The sequence below is a fragment of the Paramormyrops kingsleyae genome, chromosome 3 (assembly GCF_048594095.1).
Source record: "Paramormyrops kingsleyae isolate MSU_618 chromosome 3, PKINGS_0.4, whole genome shotgun sequence".
Taxonomy (NCBI): Eukaryota; Metazoa; Chordata; class Actinopteri; order Osteoglossiformes; family Mormyridae; genus Paramormyrops; species Paramormyrops kingsleyae.
Genome location: NC_132799.1, coordinates 29,322,495 through 29,339,184, shown reverse-complemented (window position 1 = coordinate 29,339,184; position 16,690 = coordinate 29,322,495). Strand labels below are relative to the sequence as shown.

The 16,690-nt window shown below is 48.5% G+C and overlaps 1 protein-coding gene across 2 annotated transcripts in view; it reads left to right on the top strand.

Annotated features, from left to right (window-relative positions):
- LOC111843085 (dedicator of cytokinesis protein 4) overlaps positions 1–16,690 on the top strand; it is a 71,421-nt gene that overhangs the window by 44,761 nt on the left and 9,970 nt on the right. Inside the window, exons 22-41 of one of the 2 annotated variants that reach the window (XM_072710076.1) lie at positions 26–196; positions 1,712–1,904; positions 3,690–3,817; positions 4,773–4,907; positions 5,852–5,950; positions 6,482–6,576; positions 7,002–7,077; positions 7,299–7,399; positions 7,538–7,596; positions 7,961–8,109; positions 9,226–9,311; positions 11,446–11,472; positions 11,919–12,014; positions 12,136–12,196; positions 12,639–12,732; positions 13,163–13,311; positions 14,059–14,145; positions 14,262–14,366; positions 15,328–15,469; positions 16,450–16,616. In XM_072710076.1, the coding sequence (XP_072566177.1) occupies positions 26–196; positions 1,712–1,904; positions 3,690–3,817; positions 4,773–4,907; positions 5,852–5,950; positions 6,482–6,576; positions 7,002–7,077; positions 7,299–7,399; positions 7,538–7,596; positions 7,961–8,109; positions 9,226–9,311; positions 11,446–11,472; positions 11,919–12,014; positions 12,136–12,196; positions 12,639–12,732; positions 13,163–13,311; positions 14,059–14,145; positions 14,262–14,366; positions 15,328–15,469; positions 16,450–16,616 (2,220 nt within the window). The remainder of the gene's footprint in view (positions 1–25; positions 197–1,711; positions 1,905–3,689; positions 3,818–4,772; positions 4,908–5,851; positions 5,951–6,481; positions 6,577–7,001; positions 7,078–7,298; positions 7,400–7,537; positions 7,597–7,960; positions 8,110–9,225; positions 9,312–11,445; positions 11,473–11,918; positions 12,015–12,135; positions 12,197–12,638; positions 12,733–13,162; positions 13,312–14,058; positions 14,146–14,261; positions 14,367–15,327; positions 15,470–16,449; positions 16,617–16,690) is intronic. The other variant, XM_072710075.1, reaches the window with a different exon arrangement.

Genomic DNA, 16,690 nt, shown 5'->3' with positions numbered 1-16,690 from the left:
GTACCCCCCCCCCCCCCCCGGTCAGGCCACAGAGTACATCTTCAAGTACATCATCCAGTCACGCCGCCTCTTCGCCTTGGCCACCGGGGGGCAGAACGACGACGAGTTTCGCTGCTGTATTCGGGAGCTCTTCATGTCACTACGCTTCTTCCTGTCCCAGGAGGGTAAAGGCGGCAACTCTGTGACCCAGACGCAGGTGAAGAGGGCGACCCGGGGCTACTGTCAGTATCGCCGTGGACGTTTCGATCCCGAGCCGCTTGGAGTTTGTCGACCTGAGGCATTTCGCGCATAGCCGGGGTCCTCGGGCTCGCTGCAGCTTTCACTGTAGGCGTCACAGTGTTTAATTAGCGGCCGATTCACACTTTAAAAAAGGCGAGTTGGCATCCAAATAATAATTTAGAAAATAATTTGGAAAGCAGTGAGCAGAGGAAAGGCCAGCATTCCCGCAGACTTTGAGTGGAGCAAATTCTGGTCCCCAGTCGTACCTCCTAACTGGGTGGTTGGGCCTTGGAGCTCTGTGAGGACTGAGGGGCCACTTGCAGAAGACTGATTCCTGATTAACTGCAGTAGGAGCCTGAGTGATGAATTAGTTGATGCTGGTTTTGGTGAGCTGGTTGCCTCCATTTGGGGAAGAAAAAAAACTTGCATTCCCCACCTCTGTTTTTCACATTTGGGTGCGGAGGGGGCAAAGATGGATTGTCTGGACCAACATTTGTTTGTTTACATCTGAAAGGGGTGGAGGTTCACAGGGTGCATTGTGGTCACATGCTAACAGGGGACACACAACAGGCCACATGGCATCCCCCATCCCCCCCGAAAATAGATGCCCTTTGTATACTTCTGATGCTGCCTGTAGAGATCGTCTGCGTAGAATCCCTGATCACATTTTCACTTCAGACTGCTTTCGAGCCGCCCGGCCCCAGAGCACCATGCACCCTCGCAGCCCCCAGCCTCCTCACAGCCTCCTCACAGATGCCTCTCAGGCAGATGGGACAGGCTGGTGTGTTTGTCACAGGGCTGTTTTTCTGTCTAAATCCCCCCCCCCCTCCCCCCCCAGGGTGCTTATTGGGAGGTGCGTGCGTTCGGAATTCTCTTGAGCAGCATCACCATGACACACAGCTGAAGGCAGTCTGTTGAGCCCCCCCGCAACCCTTCTCTATAATTCCTCCCGATCTCTCGCGATCACCCCCCTCTCACTTGCTTTTTAGATGCCCTGGAGCAGGCTGCCTCTCCCCCCGCTGATTTTTAATATTCTGTTCATCCTGCCTGCACAGAAGCACACCAGCTATGGATTGTGTGTGCATGGGTTTAGTCTCCTGTGAGTGGGTGTGGCCAATAGCACTTAGTGGGTGTGGCTTATCCCAAAAGTGGGCGTTGCCAATAGCCATTAGTGGGTATCGCCTCTCTGGCGAGTGGGCATGGCTTCTCCCACAAGTGGGCATGGCTTCTCCCATGAGTGGGCGTGGCTTCTCCTATGAGTGGGCGTTGCTTATTTTGTGAGTGGCGTTGCCAGTAACCATTAATGGGCGTTGTTTCTCCTGCAATTGGGCATCGCTTCTTTCATGAGTGGGTGTCGCCAATAACACTTAGTGGGTGTGGCTTCTCCCAAAAGTGGATGTCGCCAGGTCCCATGAGTAGGTATGAGTGGCTGTAGCTTCTCCTGCCACTGGGTGTGGTTGAGTTACCGCCTTCCCTATACGCCCCCCCGCAGGCCGTCTTCCTCAGGACGTTCCCCTGCGTTTACTGCGAGCTGCTGAAGATCTTCACCATGCGGGAGGTGGCCGGGTTCGTGCGGGAGACCCTCGGGAGCCTGCCTGCCATCTCCCATGCTGACTGCCCCCTGGAGGCCGTCAAGCTGCAGTGCATTGCCAAGACTGTGGAGAGCTCACTGTACACTAACCCAGGTACAGCGATGGAGTCGTGAATGTTTCTTGCGGTGACACTTTGGTTATTAACTTCCCACTACACCATTAAAGGCATTAAGTGATGATGACACAAATCCTGTTTACAAATGTGATTAGCACAGACCAAGCTTAAATACACATCTGATAATTAAACTGGGATTAACTCGATACTGGGTAATTGTCACGTGCCATCTGTGGGACAGTCATACACCGGCATGTGTATTATTACCAGACATAAACAACAATTTACATTGTGCTTTTGAATATGAAGAAAAAAATGCAAATTATGCACTGGGCAGGATGGGATTTCATGGGAATCATATCCTTAAAGCTGATTTAATGAATTGAATGTAATTAGGAAGAAATGGATCCATTGTACAGAAATGGCCGATTAAAAAGTTAATGTGACATCATTTTTGCGGGGGATTTGCATTTGGGGCAGTCAGCGGATTCGCAGTTAGCCTCTTATTAATTGATTAAAATTACAAACGACCGACGGGCTGAATTTTAATGCCACCATGTTTGTTTTTCATTCATTAACCGCCGCCGTCTTCAGGGACACGGTTTATTAAGGTGTAACGAGAGATCGCTTGTTTTTGGCTTCATTCAGACAGGACGACGGGGGGCATGGTGGCTCCATGCCTGGTCTCATGCCCCCAGGGCTGGGGGTTTGAGTGTTGCCCCTGCCTCTGTCGTGCATGGAGTTTGCCGGTTCTCTGTGTCTTTGCATGTCTTTCCTCCGGGAATTTTCTCCCGCGGGGCTAAAAATTGCCACCCAGGAGTCGACATTATAGATATATATACCTTTGAGAAGCAGAGGTGCAAACTGACTCTACCGCTTCGCTTTATTTCTGGGTGTAGAGATTATGGTTGGCCTGCTTTTGCTGCCTCCCCCCCGCCCAGCTTGGATAAGTAAATACCAGCTGCTTTGTCTGGCTGTTCTGCAGGGGATTAAGGGGGGGAAACCATCTTAGTGACATTTTCCTTTAAAAGCGACACCTATCCCCACTGCTGCTTATGAGAAGCTGAAGCTGGCTACCTTAATCTTTCTCCGTAAACCCTCAGTCGGTATTTCACACATCCCGTCCACGCACCATCCCGTGGTGTCACGATTTTTGTCGTCCGCTTTCGCATCGGCGCAGCGCTGCCAAATCTCCCGCACTTTGGGAATCAACCGTTAAAACTCATAAACTTAAGATATGATTTCAGTTCCTGCTTAATGTGGGACTGTTTGTCCTTGCTGCTGTCTTCTGCGCTCCGTTAGATTAGTTCTCTTTCACTGTCTGGTTCACTCCCTGTTTTTTTCAAAATATTCCCCCATGTCTGCTCACACACCCCTTTTTCCAGGTAATCCCCTGAGAATGTCCTTATACTTCATTTTCTTAGATTAATTTAACTCTTTCAGTAACGCTTTAGTGCACCTTCATAATGCATTCATAGAACATTCATAAGCAGCATGACCTTAACATCCTAACATACCTTAACAGCTTAAATATACATTAATAACAAACATTACATGATTATACAATTATAATGTTTGTTATTATATAATGTTTGTTATTAATGCATATTACAGCTGTTAAGGGATGTTAGGATGTTAAGGTATACATACATGATGTTTATGAATGTCTTATGAATACTTAATAAAAGCATTATGAAGGTGCAGTTAATGTAAAGCGTCGCCCTTTTTTCTTACATAACTCGGCGTGGCCATGAAATCCTCCTGACGTCCGCAGGCATGTGGAGGTTCCTGTTCCCACCTCTGTCTGTTCCTCTTTCCTTCAGAGTCCAGGTGTATCCTGCTCCCCGTGGTGCTGCACCACCTCCAGGCTCACCTGCAGGAGCAGAGGGACCTCGTCATGTGTGGCCAGATCCTCTCCGGAATGTTCTCCCTCATGAAGAAGGATGACACTGTGAGTCTCCTGGGCCTGCCCATGACTCCGCCCATGACTCCACCCATGACTCCGCCCATGACTCTGCCCATGACTCCGCCCCTGCCCCCGCCCTTCTCTGTAAAGTTGCCTGAAGACATCAGCCTCTATAATTCCACTGGACCTTCCTCATTTATACCTGAACTATTCACAAGTCTAATTTATAAAATCGCTACTTTGTTATTTTGGACTTCCTCTGCCGGCCCCTGGAGGATTGACTCCCCCTCTGAGTCTGATCCTCCCAAGGTTTCTTCTTTCTCTGGAGTTTTTCCTTGTCACTGTCCCCTCTGGCTTACTCTCTGAGGGCATTAGGCAGGGATGATGTAAAGCGCTTTGAGACAATGTAATGTCGTGAAAATGCACTATACAAAAATAAATTGAAATGTAAGTTGACTGCAAAACACCTCATTTACCATATAAAGAAAATGCCTGACTGTGCCCCCCAGCATGGTGGAAGGGTGGGGCTTCATTTGTTATTGCAAAGTATTCCTGTAGATAAGGAAAGAGGGCAGAAGAATCTTAAATGTTTGAGGTGAGATGATGAAGACCAGACCCTAGACTGACCTGGCATACCGAGATCAAACACACCGTTCCAGTATCCCAGGGGTAAATTACCCATAAATCCCAGCAGGCCTTATAATCTCAGGCCAATGAGAAGAATGAGAAGGTATCTGTAGCTGTCCAAAGCCACCATAGAAACCTCACAGGAAGGCCTTGCATTCCTCCTAAAATAGAACGCTTAATTAGTAAATCACATTAATAACAATTAGGAGGTGTAATCATTTCTGCCCTCTGGAGGTTAGCCAGATCTAAGAAGCATAAAAACGGCCGTGTTTCTGGGGTCTCGCACACGGCTGGGTTTTAGTAAGGAGTAGTGAGTTTCTTCTGAGGCTGGGCTTGGCTACATTACTGTGTTTGGTTGTATCTGTGTTCCCAGGAGGCCCCAGCCTCGGAGGAGGTGGAGGTGATGGTGAGGAACCTTCTTAGAGTGCTGTTGAGGACCATCTTGGAGATCACTAACCGACCGCAGCCTGCCGGCAACTCCATGCGCTTACAGTTTCAGGATGTCACGGTACGCGGCTACTCCACCCTTACGCTGTTACAGTGGCCCTGGATGTCGATGTTGCAATGGGACCGTCTAACATATCTCGTTATGAGGGATTCCGGAAGTCTTAGGGTGTTTTCACATATAGTCCTCCTTAAAGGAACCAAACTCAGACCTCTAGAAGTGGTCCCAAAAGTGGACCAACAGAAAGGGAACTCAGTTTTTTTGTGTTCACAATGCGAGTTAATTTGAAAGGGGACTCAATTCTCTTTCTGGTTTACTTCAACTTAGATGGGGCTTCAGTCCTTTTTCTGTTCATACTTCAAGTTCTTATGGAGCTCTCAGACCTTTACTGCTTTGGATTCTGGGTAGTTTTCACTTCAAACGAGATGGCTGCAAAATGGATGCAAATTCCTGTGTGTTGTAGATAGTTGACGTTTTATGTTTTCTTCATTCCAAATATCAGGAAGCGCCGTAGTCTCCTCCTCTGACCAAACTGTTCCGCGTCTCACATTTTGCAGCCATTATTTTTGCTTGTTTCCCGGGACTGTACCACGTGATCTGCCTACGGCAGAGCTAAAGGGTAAAAATTGTCGAAGCAAACCAGGACCGCTTTGTGTTCATAATGCACAAGTTAAACGAACCGTGTCGCAGACTAAAAGTGAACCGGACTGAGACTGCCTCCCGATGTGGTCTCAGTTCGGTTTGTTTCAAAGGGGTCTGAGTTCGTTTGCCATGTTCACATGTACGCAAAAAATGCTGACTAATCGAGTTCGCCTTAAAGGATGAAAAGGACCAAGTGTGAAAATACCCTTACACACTGGCTTGTGCGCATGTGTGTGTATGCGTGTGCTGTCCTTGTGTATTCCGTGCCCGGCTTTGTATTTCCAAGGAGCCTTACCGTTCCCCGCATCACCACGCCGCTCGTACGTCGCATCCGGTTGCTGACACCTCCGCGGTCTCACCACCAGGGGGAGTTTGTGGCCTGCCTTTTGACCTTACTCCGGCAGATGACCGATAGTCACTACCAGAAGCTGCTGGAGAGTCTAACAAGCAAGGACGATCTGAGGGTGAGGTCCCCCTTCGATGTGACACTCACCGTCATCACTGTAGCGATGGTCGGGCCCCCATCTATCAGCAGGGAAGGATGCAACCTCTGGTGATTGCCATCTAGCGCCATTAAAACGGGCACTGAAAGGGGAGTGAGGCATTTTGGGTAATTGAATTCAGTTTGAGACAGCTCATTACAGGAGGACCACACAGTGTGGAATTGGAATTCATGAATAATATCAGATCCAGGCGGAAAGTAAATTGAGGTCTCGCTGTGACACTGCTAAGGCGCTTCTGTCTGTGTGGGCCAGAGTGGTAACTCCCACTTTGAAAGCTGGTTAGTCCCAGCAAATGGGATCGACTGACCTGTGCCTGTAGGGGATGAAGAGAGGGATTACTGTCCTCTCCGTCACTCCCTCATCCATTCTCGTAAACAGACCGACACACGCACGCTCACAATGGGCCACCTGCCCATGCAAGCACAGCTTCCACACGCAGCTCTTTGTGGAAGCGCATTCTTTGTAAGTGTAACGTCTCTATTTATGTCCAAGGATTTTCTCTTGCAAATCTTCACGGTCTTTCGGATCCTCATCCGGCCGGAGATGTTCCCCAAGGACTGGACGGTCATGCGATTAGTCACCAACAAGTTAGTTCCTTCCTTTATGTGCATGAAACTTTTCAAGATTGTTTGTTTTTCTTGGAATTTCTGCTGCTGTTTGTATCAAACTATATTGTTCCTAATTGGTGCCTCCTTATTTGATAAACACCCCCAAGCCAAGCCCTCTGTTCACACCGCAGTGTGATTGGCAGACCTCCGTGTCCATCACAGTCAGGTGTCAGTCAGGGACCACGCCCATGTGACTTAAAAATCATTACTTACAAGTCTGTGGTTCAGTTCGGCTGAAATTCCTTTGTACACTTTGTACTTAGAAACCAAGCGTATCCTCTTCCTTCTGCCTTATACTTCCTTAGATAAGTTACGGATACTCAGTAACCTAGTACTCAATAATGGTTATGGCTGGATTGATTTATGAAATGCTTTCCTTCTGCTCTTTGCTTCCTGTTCTTTAGTGTTATCATCACCACGGTCCTATACCTGTCAGACGCCCTGAGGAAGAACTTCCTGAATGAGAAATTTGATTATAAGGTAAGTGGCTCTGAGTGTCCAGGATGGTCCGCATGGTGAGGAACATTACAGGCAGATCCGGCGTGTTCAGGATCAGCGGGGCTGCGCGTTGGGCCTCCTGGGGTGAGCCTCACAGGAGACACACAGCGATGCATGGAGACCTTCAGTCCATGGCTGAACGAAGGACACACTCCACATGATGAAGTGCTTTGTGGCCCATTTTTCCACATCTCCTTTCCAAGGTGTGGGATTCCTATTTCTACCTTTCCGTGATCTTCATCAACCAGCCCTGTCTGCAGCTGGAGACCTTCTCACCCTCCAAGAGGAAGAAGATTCTGGAAAAGTGAGTGGCTTCCGTACGCAGGGATCAGCACAGTGATATTCGGCCACCTGAGCCTGTCTTCACATAACCTGTGTGGATGATGTGTGTGTGTGTGTGTGTGTGTGTGTGTGTGTGTGTGTGTGTCTCCCATGCTTCAAGGTACGGCGACATGCGGGTGATGATGGGCTGCGAGATCTTCAGCATGTGGCAGAATTTAGGTGAGAAATTTCCTTTCATAGTTCAGTTTTCGATTTGACCTATTGATGTAGCTGGAGATTTTACTGCTTGTTGATGCCTTGGGCCTGGACTGCTGCTTGAACTTAAAATGTTGATCTTCAGGTTATAAATCCATGTCTTTAACCATGGATTTTACTGTTGAGCCCCTGAGCAAGACCCTTAACCCCCAATTGCTTCAGATGTCCGTCATCGAGATACCATGTGTGGTACCATGTCTCTACAGGACCCCATCAGATCATAGAAATGGGTTCTGTGCTGTAGTGGTACATAGCTGTGATTTTTCGTGCTCTGATATATCAGGCAAGCGAGGTTGTGTTTAACCCAGGTGCTTATTGGTCTTCCCAGGAGAGCACAAGCTGAACTTCATCCCAGCCATGATCGGCCCCTTCCTGGAGGTGACACTGGTGCCCCAGCAGGATCTCCGCAACGTCATGATCCCCATCTTCCATGACATGATGGACTGGGAGCAGAGGAGGAGCGGTAACTTCAAACAGGTGCGGCAGACGCATGAGATCTCGGTGTGCCTGCAGGACACAGCCCACCTGACTGTAGGCCAAGGACTTGCAGGTTCTGCTCTCTGCGGTTCTGCTGCCTGCGGACGTTTCATGGGGTTCCTTCACCACAGTCGATCCAGCCTTCCTTCTGGGTTGGCTCAGAACTACCTTGTCAAAATAGACAAAGCTCTTTCAACTGTGACATTATGGTTTGAATTGGTTTCAGGTACATTATTCTGCCCTACAAAAGCATAACAGACGCTACGCTGACACTGAATAAAGGGGCTTCTGACTTTTTTGGCTGTGGGTTACGTTCCGGTGAACCCTTCATAAGCCAAAAATTTAGTAAATCAAATATAAGTATGATAAATAATTAAGTAAATTACTACTGTCACTAAATAAGTTATTACAGAAATAATTGCTGCCTTCAAGCTGGGCAATTATTTAAAATTTCACCTACAAAGTCATTGCTGTCCTCTTTTTCTTCTCAGAAGAACAGGAGACACGCTTGGGTCTTTAGTGGATATAATGGACATGGGAAAAATGTGGTTAAACACAGAATAAAAGCACAGTAAGATACATTGTTAAGCACTGTATGAGACGCACTGTATGAGACGCACTATATGAGACGCACTATATGAGACGCACTGTATGAGACGCACTGTATGAAATGTTGGCGATCATTTCAGACGCTGGAGGCGTGGCTTAGTGGTTGCTGACATCGCCCGGCATCAGTAGAAAGTATCGTACGACATATCGCTGGTCCAGAAACAGATCAAGATTATAAGTTTGATGACTACTGAACATGTATCGCTAACGCTCCATCATAAAGTCATAATGTTGTCAATCAAACAATTTTAAAGCAAGGAACTCCTGTATTTAAAAAATCTGAGCATAGTTGAACTAAGATGTTTTGTCACGAGTTAAAACTGAGCCTAAGAGACCCAGTTTCGGTCATAACTCCGTTTTGATTAAATACGCAGTGATGGTGTTTTGCCTCTGTGCAGCAGTGTAGTGTACATGTGCGTTGTTCATTTGCATGCGTTTCCCAGTGCGCTCGTGTTTAAGGTGGTCTGGCACGTGCGAGACACTCACCAGTGGGTTTGGTGTCTGCAGGTGGAAGCCAAGCTGATCGACAAGCTGGACAGCTTGATGTCGGAGGGCAAGGGGGACGAGACGTACCGGGAACTGTTCAACAGCATGTGAGTCACCTCCTACCTGCCCCACACAAACCACAGCCTCAGGTACCGAGGGCTTTCATGCATTCACACCTAGTGCTGAAGACTACCTCCATTCACACAGGCGTTTTCACATCGCTCCCAAACGCATTAGACATAGCTATTAGTGTACATTGGGCATGCACCCGTCGACACAATGACCAGTGAGTTTGTTTCTTTTTACGCACATATGCAGTGTCACACTGTATAACATGCTGCTTACCTATTAGCGACACTGCTGTCACTGCAGGATCTGAGTCAACCGTGGACTTCAGTCGCACATGCACTGCCAATCTGAGTCAACCATAATAAACTATTAAAGCAGTAAACTATTCAAATAATAAAGGACTTTGGATCATCTGCCAAACCTGTACCCTTAACAATTATAGAAAGTTAAGGACCATGTCATGTATTTGCATAAAATTCCATAAAATGGCTGATTACCTTTAATTGTCTGTTTTGACACTGGCAAAGCCCCTCACAGAAACTGGACATATACAGGTTTTTTGTATTTGGCTTGCTTTTGGTTAGTTTTCGTCTTAGTTTGTTTTTAGTTGTTTTTGCATTTGTTCTTCAATGCTGGCACATGCGTGACTCACATCCACGACTGACTCGGATGCTGTAGTGACGAGCGCTGGTAACAGTTTCTGTGTATCCGCCATGTTGGGACACTGTTTACTTCTGCGTAGGGTGACCAGGTGGCCAATCAGACAATGAGAGGTTTTAAGTAGCGGGATCAAATCAGGGAAAGGTCATGTGATGAGTAGGGACCAATCAGGGTGCTTTTAAAGTTTGCTTTTTCATAAGTCTCTGCTTTCACTCACCCACACTGCAAAGCTGAAAATGGAAGCTAATGTCTGTGTTTTTAAATTAAAATGTAGCAGTGTGGATCTAGCCTTTGATGGGTAATATTTAATTTTATTCCATTGTTGGTGCCTTGGTGTTACGTGCTGTATAAAATGTGCATTGTGTGCAAACTATACTGCCTTCATACCATACTGGTGTCCTAAACAGTGTGATGTTACATCACCAGGCCGCATCCTCCTCTGTGTCTGACACATGTTCCTTCACAAATGTGCAATGCATGCATAAGGACCAAGGCTGACCTCTGTGCATTAATGTGAAAACTGAGAGCAGATTTGTGTCACTGAATTCACGCTCACCTATCATGGGCATTGCGAGTGGTTTCTGTGTGACTGGTGGCTGTGGGAAATAGGTGGGGGTGGGGGGTGGGGGGAGGGGGGGGGGGCAGGGGATGTGGTCATTTAATTAATAGCTCAGGTGAACATCCACCCCCCCCTTGGACTGAGGCTGGCTTGGCCGTGTGAGTGATCATGTGACCATGCCTGTGTTGGTCGCTGCTGTCACACTGAGCTATTGGAGCTGTAATTTATAATATGACGGCTTAACTGTTTTTATGACCACAGTTATTTTAATTAATTACACATTTGTTGGTTTTATTCATTTTTTAATATTGTTTTGATGTGACTTTATGGATTATTGCATGGTTTTATTATTAATAAAGTATTCTTGTGCCGGGATGACAACAGGATGGATACCGTTGTGATTCCAAGTTGACATGATCAGTACAGAATAAAAAAAATATATATATGTGTGTGTGTGTGTGTGTGTGTGTGTGTGTGTGTGTGTGCATAGCATTGAGTCTAATCACTACTGGAGAGGGTTTTGTAGCTGGCTGCTTGTAAGCTCCACCGCAACAAACATTTCAAGCATTTTCTCTCTGTTCCTGTCCTGCACACTGCACACTGCACACTGCATCCCCTGCAGCGCTGCTTCACTGTTATCCACCGTTTTGTCTTCATCACCCACTCCAGTGACTTTCTGTGCAAACCCTGCCCTAGCTTCTGTTAGCTGTAGGGCAGTTTTGCTAATATCCTCAAAGCGTTTGAATGTCACCGCAGTGACACCGCCATCAGCTCCTCATTGAGTGTGAACCATGACAACAGATTACTTCCTCTTGCTTCTAGAAGATTCCATTATTTGTCCTTGCTTTTGTTTCTCTCCAACTAACAATACTAACACTGTACTAACGTGTGTGAGTGTGTGTTGATATTAATATATTAAAATGAATCTGTCCTACCAATGCTTCCTGGATTAGAATCCCCCTGTTTGGGCCCTACCCTAGGTAAGATGCCACCCTGCTCGCTGCCTGCTATAGAATTGGATGTGACAGAGGGATTGACATGGTGCCCCCTACTGGTTGGGAGGTGTTGGCACTTGCCCAGGGTCGCTGATGGCCCAGATGGTGTTATGTGTTTGCATATGTGAGCGTCTGTTGAGGGCATTTAGCTATGAGCAGTGAGTGAGTATCTGTGCATGTCTGTGCATGCTCGGAGTACTGCAACCCCTATGTGTGTGTGTGTTGTGTGTATACTCATCTGTTAAGGACAGTAACAGTTTTGTCTGTGCCCTCAGGGACCTGACAGCCTTCTTTTTGTGTGCGTGTGTTTGTGCATGTGTGTGTGTGTGTGTCTGTGGGTGGGTGTGTGTGTGTGTCTGTGGGTGTGTGTGTGTGTATCTGTGTGTGTGTCTGTGTGTATCTGTGTGTGCGTGTCTGTGCGTCTCTTGCAGCCTTCTGAAGAAGATCGAACGAGAGACATGGAGGGAGAGCGGCGTCTCTCTGATCGCCACCGTCACACGTCTCATGGAGCGACTCCTGGACTACAGGTCTACTCCAGTCCCCCGCAACCCCCACCCCCCCCCAAAACCCACCGCGTCTCCATTACCATCCTGCCCTCACCCCTTTTCCCTCTGTCAGTGTTTGACTGCGTCCCTGCCTCACGAACAGGGACTGCATGAAGTCGGGCGAGGTGGACGGGAAGAAGATCGGCTGCACCGTCAGCCTCCTGGTCAGTTGGCGGTCCTCCTCGCCGTTACAGTCTTACTCGCTGCGTTCATGTGTTTCTGTGGCTCTGTCGGCTTTCAGAAAGGGGAACCACAGCCTTTTCTAAAGCGCTGCTACTTTAACACCCATCCTGGGTCCTGTGGTGGTGGTTGGAGGGGGGTTTAAATGTCACAGCAAGGACCCAGCCTTTTTCGAGTGCCGTCATTACCCTGGCTATCTGTGATTCGGGGGCTCCATTCAGCGTGGGCCCAGGGTCTGCTCTGAGCTCCCTGCCCCCGCCTGTGCCAGCCGCCTCCCACACGCTAATGTCACTTGTTGAGTCACTTGTGCTCCCGTAATGCAACTGTTCAGCTCCCGCGCGTGTGGGTGGCTTGAGTGTTGCTCTGTGGAGAAGATCACATGACCATCTCTGTGTTTTATTCCCCCCCCAACCCCATCACTTCTAGAACTTCTACAAAACTGAGCTGAACAAAGAGGAGATGTACATCCGCTACATCCACAAGCTGTACGACCTCCATTTGAAAGCGCAGAACTATACAGGTAGTGAACACTGCCCCCTGCTGGTTCCCATTATCTGATTAATCAGACGACAATCTATGCTTTTAGCACTGGGAAATGAGGAAAAATTTATATAATATTTTTTATTTAAATGAATACTTTTAAGCAACCAGTAAGAAATCCCTTAACATGCTCCTCTGTAATAAAATGGTTCAAACGGATGATAGTGGAATATAAATATTATTTGACATTTTTACTCCTTTATCTGTCACTTTTATCCAATTTACAGTACAAAGATGGGTTAGAGTTTTTGTGCGCTCCTTGCGATTTGAACCCAGTATGTTTGCATTGTTAGCACAATACTCCACTTGTTAAGATACAGTCTGCTGGTCTTATCACGGATTATGAATGGGCTGGGTGAGAGGGTGGGCGTGGCCAAGCGGTGACGGGGGCGGGGTGTGTGTGTTCCCAGAGGCCTCCTATACGCTGCTGCTGTACGACGAGCTGCTCGAGTGGTCGGAGCGCCCTCTGCGCGAGTTCCTCAGCTACCCCATGCAGACGGAGTGGCAGCGCAAGGAGACCCTACACCTCACCATCATCCAGAACTTCGACCGCGGCAAGGTGGGGGACGCGTCCGACCACCGGGTCCGTGGATGTCCGGGTGGCCAGTAGACGCGGATACGGGTGGGATGTGCGACTCGGTCACATGGTCTGCGGAGCAGATGCTCGGTTTGTGGGTGACTCACCTATCTTCAGAATTAGTGGGAGTCGTCTAAGCTGACTTCTGACTCAGTGACCCTCTCCAGCGAGGGCTGAGCGTCATCCTTGGCACCGAGAGCCCATCTTTTGATCAGAAGGACCCTTTGCGGATTCAGGTCGATTTATATCCTTAAACATAAGAGGCGAACATGCCGACCCGAATCCTCTATCTCTGAAATGGACAGGCCCTGTGTTCCCTCCCTCCCCAGGTGCGGGAGACTCAAATGACCTTGAGCGTCCCAAGATGAGAAACACACTGCGTGAGTCGTGTGTCTGCACCTCCAATTAGAGGCGTTTCTGTCAGTTTGCAGCGCTCATTTCTCCGGTGAACACATCATTAGGGCCATCTGCGACCGCCGCTGCTCCGGGGGTAGAGCAGCAGGATAGAAAATCCTCCATTTAATTAGCGAGATTGCAAGGGAGCGTGCGAGGGAAAGGGCTTTCTCGCAGCCGGTGGCCTAAATCACGTTGTCAGCCACTGCCACCAAGTGGCAGGAATTGGCAGTGCTGTATAGCTAGGCGACAAAACGGCCAGTGAATGACATCACAGTGTGTGGTTTGTCCTTTTGGCTTATTTGTATGCTAATGTTTTTGAAAACACTTTTCCAGTGCTGGGAGAATGCCATCATACTGTGCCGGGAGCTGGCAGATCAGTATGAGGCTTATTATGACTACAGGAACTTAAGCAAGATGAGGGTAAGTGTGTTTTCTGAGGCGTGAGAGTAGAACCTTCCGATATGTCGCTGCATCCCCAGCTGGCACCAACATGGCCTCTGACAAGCAATACCTCCCCTTTGTTTTGGCTCTGGCAGATGATGGAGGCCTCCTTGTACGATAAAATCATGGACCAGCAGAGGTTGGAGCCAGAGTTTTTCAGAGTTGGCTTCTACGGCAAGAAGTTTCCCTTCTTTTTAAGGGTGAGTGAAAACACAGCAGTATATGTATGTTTACAACTAAATACGAGGCACCTTCGCAAAGTAAAACCTGTTTTTTTTTTAATACAATGGCAAAAAATGGTGCCATACCCACTACGTCCTGCAGGTGGCTCTGTGGAGCAGCTGTGTGAAATTTAACTCTGATCCCGATCTTTTATTAAATGGTAGCTTTCATTTTGGTTTAGGCCAGCAAACTGAAATGAAAGCCTTCTGCCCCCCCCCCCACCCCCCCACCCCACCACCACACCTTAAGGTCACGGCTATTTAATATTAAATAAGAAATTTCAAGGACTGCAGAATCCGCCATTCGCATTCTACTACTTCATGTGCACTCGCTGCCTGAGCAACTCCACAAATGCCCATCGGGTGGCGCCAGCAGCAAAGACAGTGAGGGCAGCAGCAGAAATGATCACGCGTTTTGCAACAAGCTGCACTATTAACAGATGGACTGATGATATGAAGCTACATGTAGCATCATTGCAGCTGGTTATTCTGCCAGTGCCCTTAACAAGGGCCTGGACGTCAACCAAAGCTAAAGTGCTCCTGTTGGATGAGTCGCTGATTAATTAGGATATTAGCTGGTGGGAGGGGCCTCCTGTCTGAGCTGCAGGAAGCCTGATGGGACGAGGGTCTGTAGGCACTGGTACAGACAAACGGCACTAAATGAAGTTGTCCTGCCTTGGGCTCTGAGCTCCCCTGGCCGGGTACAGACCTCAGAGGATCCTGGCCACAGTGGCTCTCGGTGGTGGGGTCCCACTAGTTGGCCTTTGGTGGTGAAGGTTTGGCAGATGTTTCTCAGTGTCACTCATGGTTGGTGTCTCCATGCCTGTCCGCCATGCATATCGTTCATGTGTCTAAGGATGATTATTGAGCGACCCTGGTTGACTGGAACTGAGTGTAGGCCTCAGATTGAAGCCTGGGCCTTTCCTTTTCCTCCCACAAGAACAAGGAGTTTGTTTGCCGGGGCCACGACTATGAGCGCTTGGAGGCCTTCCAGCAGCGCATGCTGAATGAGTTCCCCCAGGCCATCGCCATGCAGCACGTCAACCAGCCCGACGAGACCATCTCCCAGGCCGAGGCGCAGTGTATCCTCCTGGCTGAATGCCCGAGGCCTCTGGATGCCCCAGATGGCGCGTCACACCCCAAAACACCACGGCGCATGAATTGAAACCCCCAGAAATCCTTCAGAACGCAATGCGCTCTACGTACAAGAATGATATTAATGCGATTCACGCCAAAATGCCAAGCACGTCTTAATACACTGTGGCCTTTAACAAAGACCGCAGGAGAGCACGAAACCGCGGCAGCAAAACCACTGCGTGTGTAGCTACGTGGGTGTGTGCTGCAGGCTCATAGCAACCATCATTGTATTCATAATAAAACAAACCTATATATTTCAGACTTGCGAAGCTGTCGGACTATCGGGGCTGTAATCTGACATTTGTATTCCTGCGATGAGGGTCGCTCCCAGCAGTGCCGACGGGCAGAGATAAATCGATGGCTGCTTCAAATTTGCCGGCGTGTTTTATGACGAGGTCCGTTATGCAAATGCGGGCCAATGGATGGGACAGCTGTTTCTAGGAGTCGTGCTCCGGAGATGCGTCTTCCTCCTGGGTGCAATTATACCGGAGGAGGCCAGTCAGACTGCATTAGTGTGGCGTTTTGTTATCTTTGTTTACGATTAATCAACTGTCTGCAGTGTTTGGCGTCCTGTGGGCCCCTGCTGCCCCGCTTCACTGGCACTGCATCTTACCTGCGGGGGGCGGGGCTATTGTTTGTGGCAAAGCGGGCTAGGATGCTGTGTCTATGATCAGAAGGTCACTGGTTCAAATCCCGGGTCAGCATAGTGATGTCACCATTGGGCCCCTGAGCGAGGCCCTTAATCCCCAGTCTGACTCTGCTTTCTCAAAAATGTATGTCACCTTTGGATTGAGGCATTTGCTAAGTAAATACAATGCAAATGTATTTGTCAGTCTGGGTCTTAAAACTCAAGCTTCTCCTGGGGGGTGGAATTTTCATAGGCAGAGGCAGGTGGGTGTTTTTCCCTTGACCGCAGCAACTCTAGACCTGCAGATCTACGCCGTGAGCCCCATCCCTGAGGCCCAGGACGTGCTTCAGAGAGAAGGCGTGGCAGACAACATCAAGAGCTTCTACAAGGTTAACCACATCTGGCGCTTCCGCTACGACCGACCCTTCCACAAGGGCACCAAGGACAAGGAGAATGAATTCAAGGTGTGTAGCGAGAGAATTCCTCCATCTGTCTACAATCCATCCATCCTTTCCATCTATCTAGGGTCTATCCATCT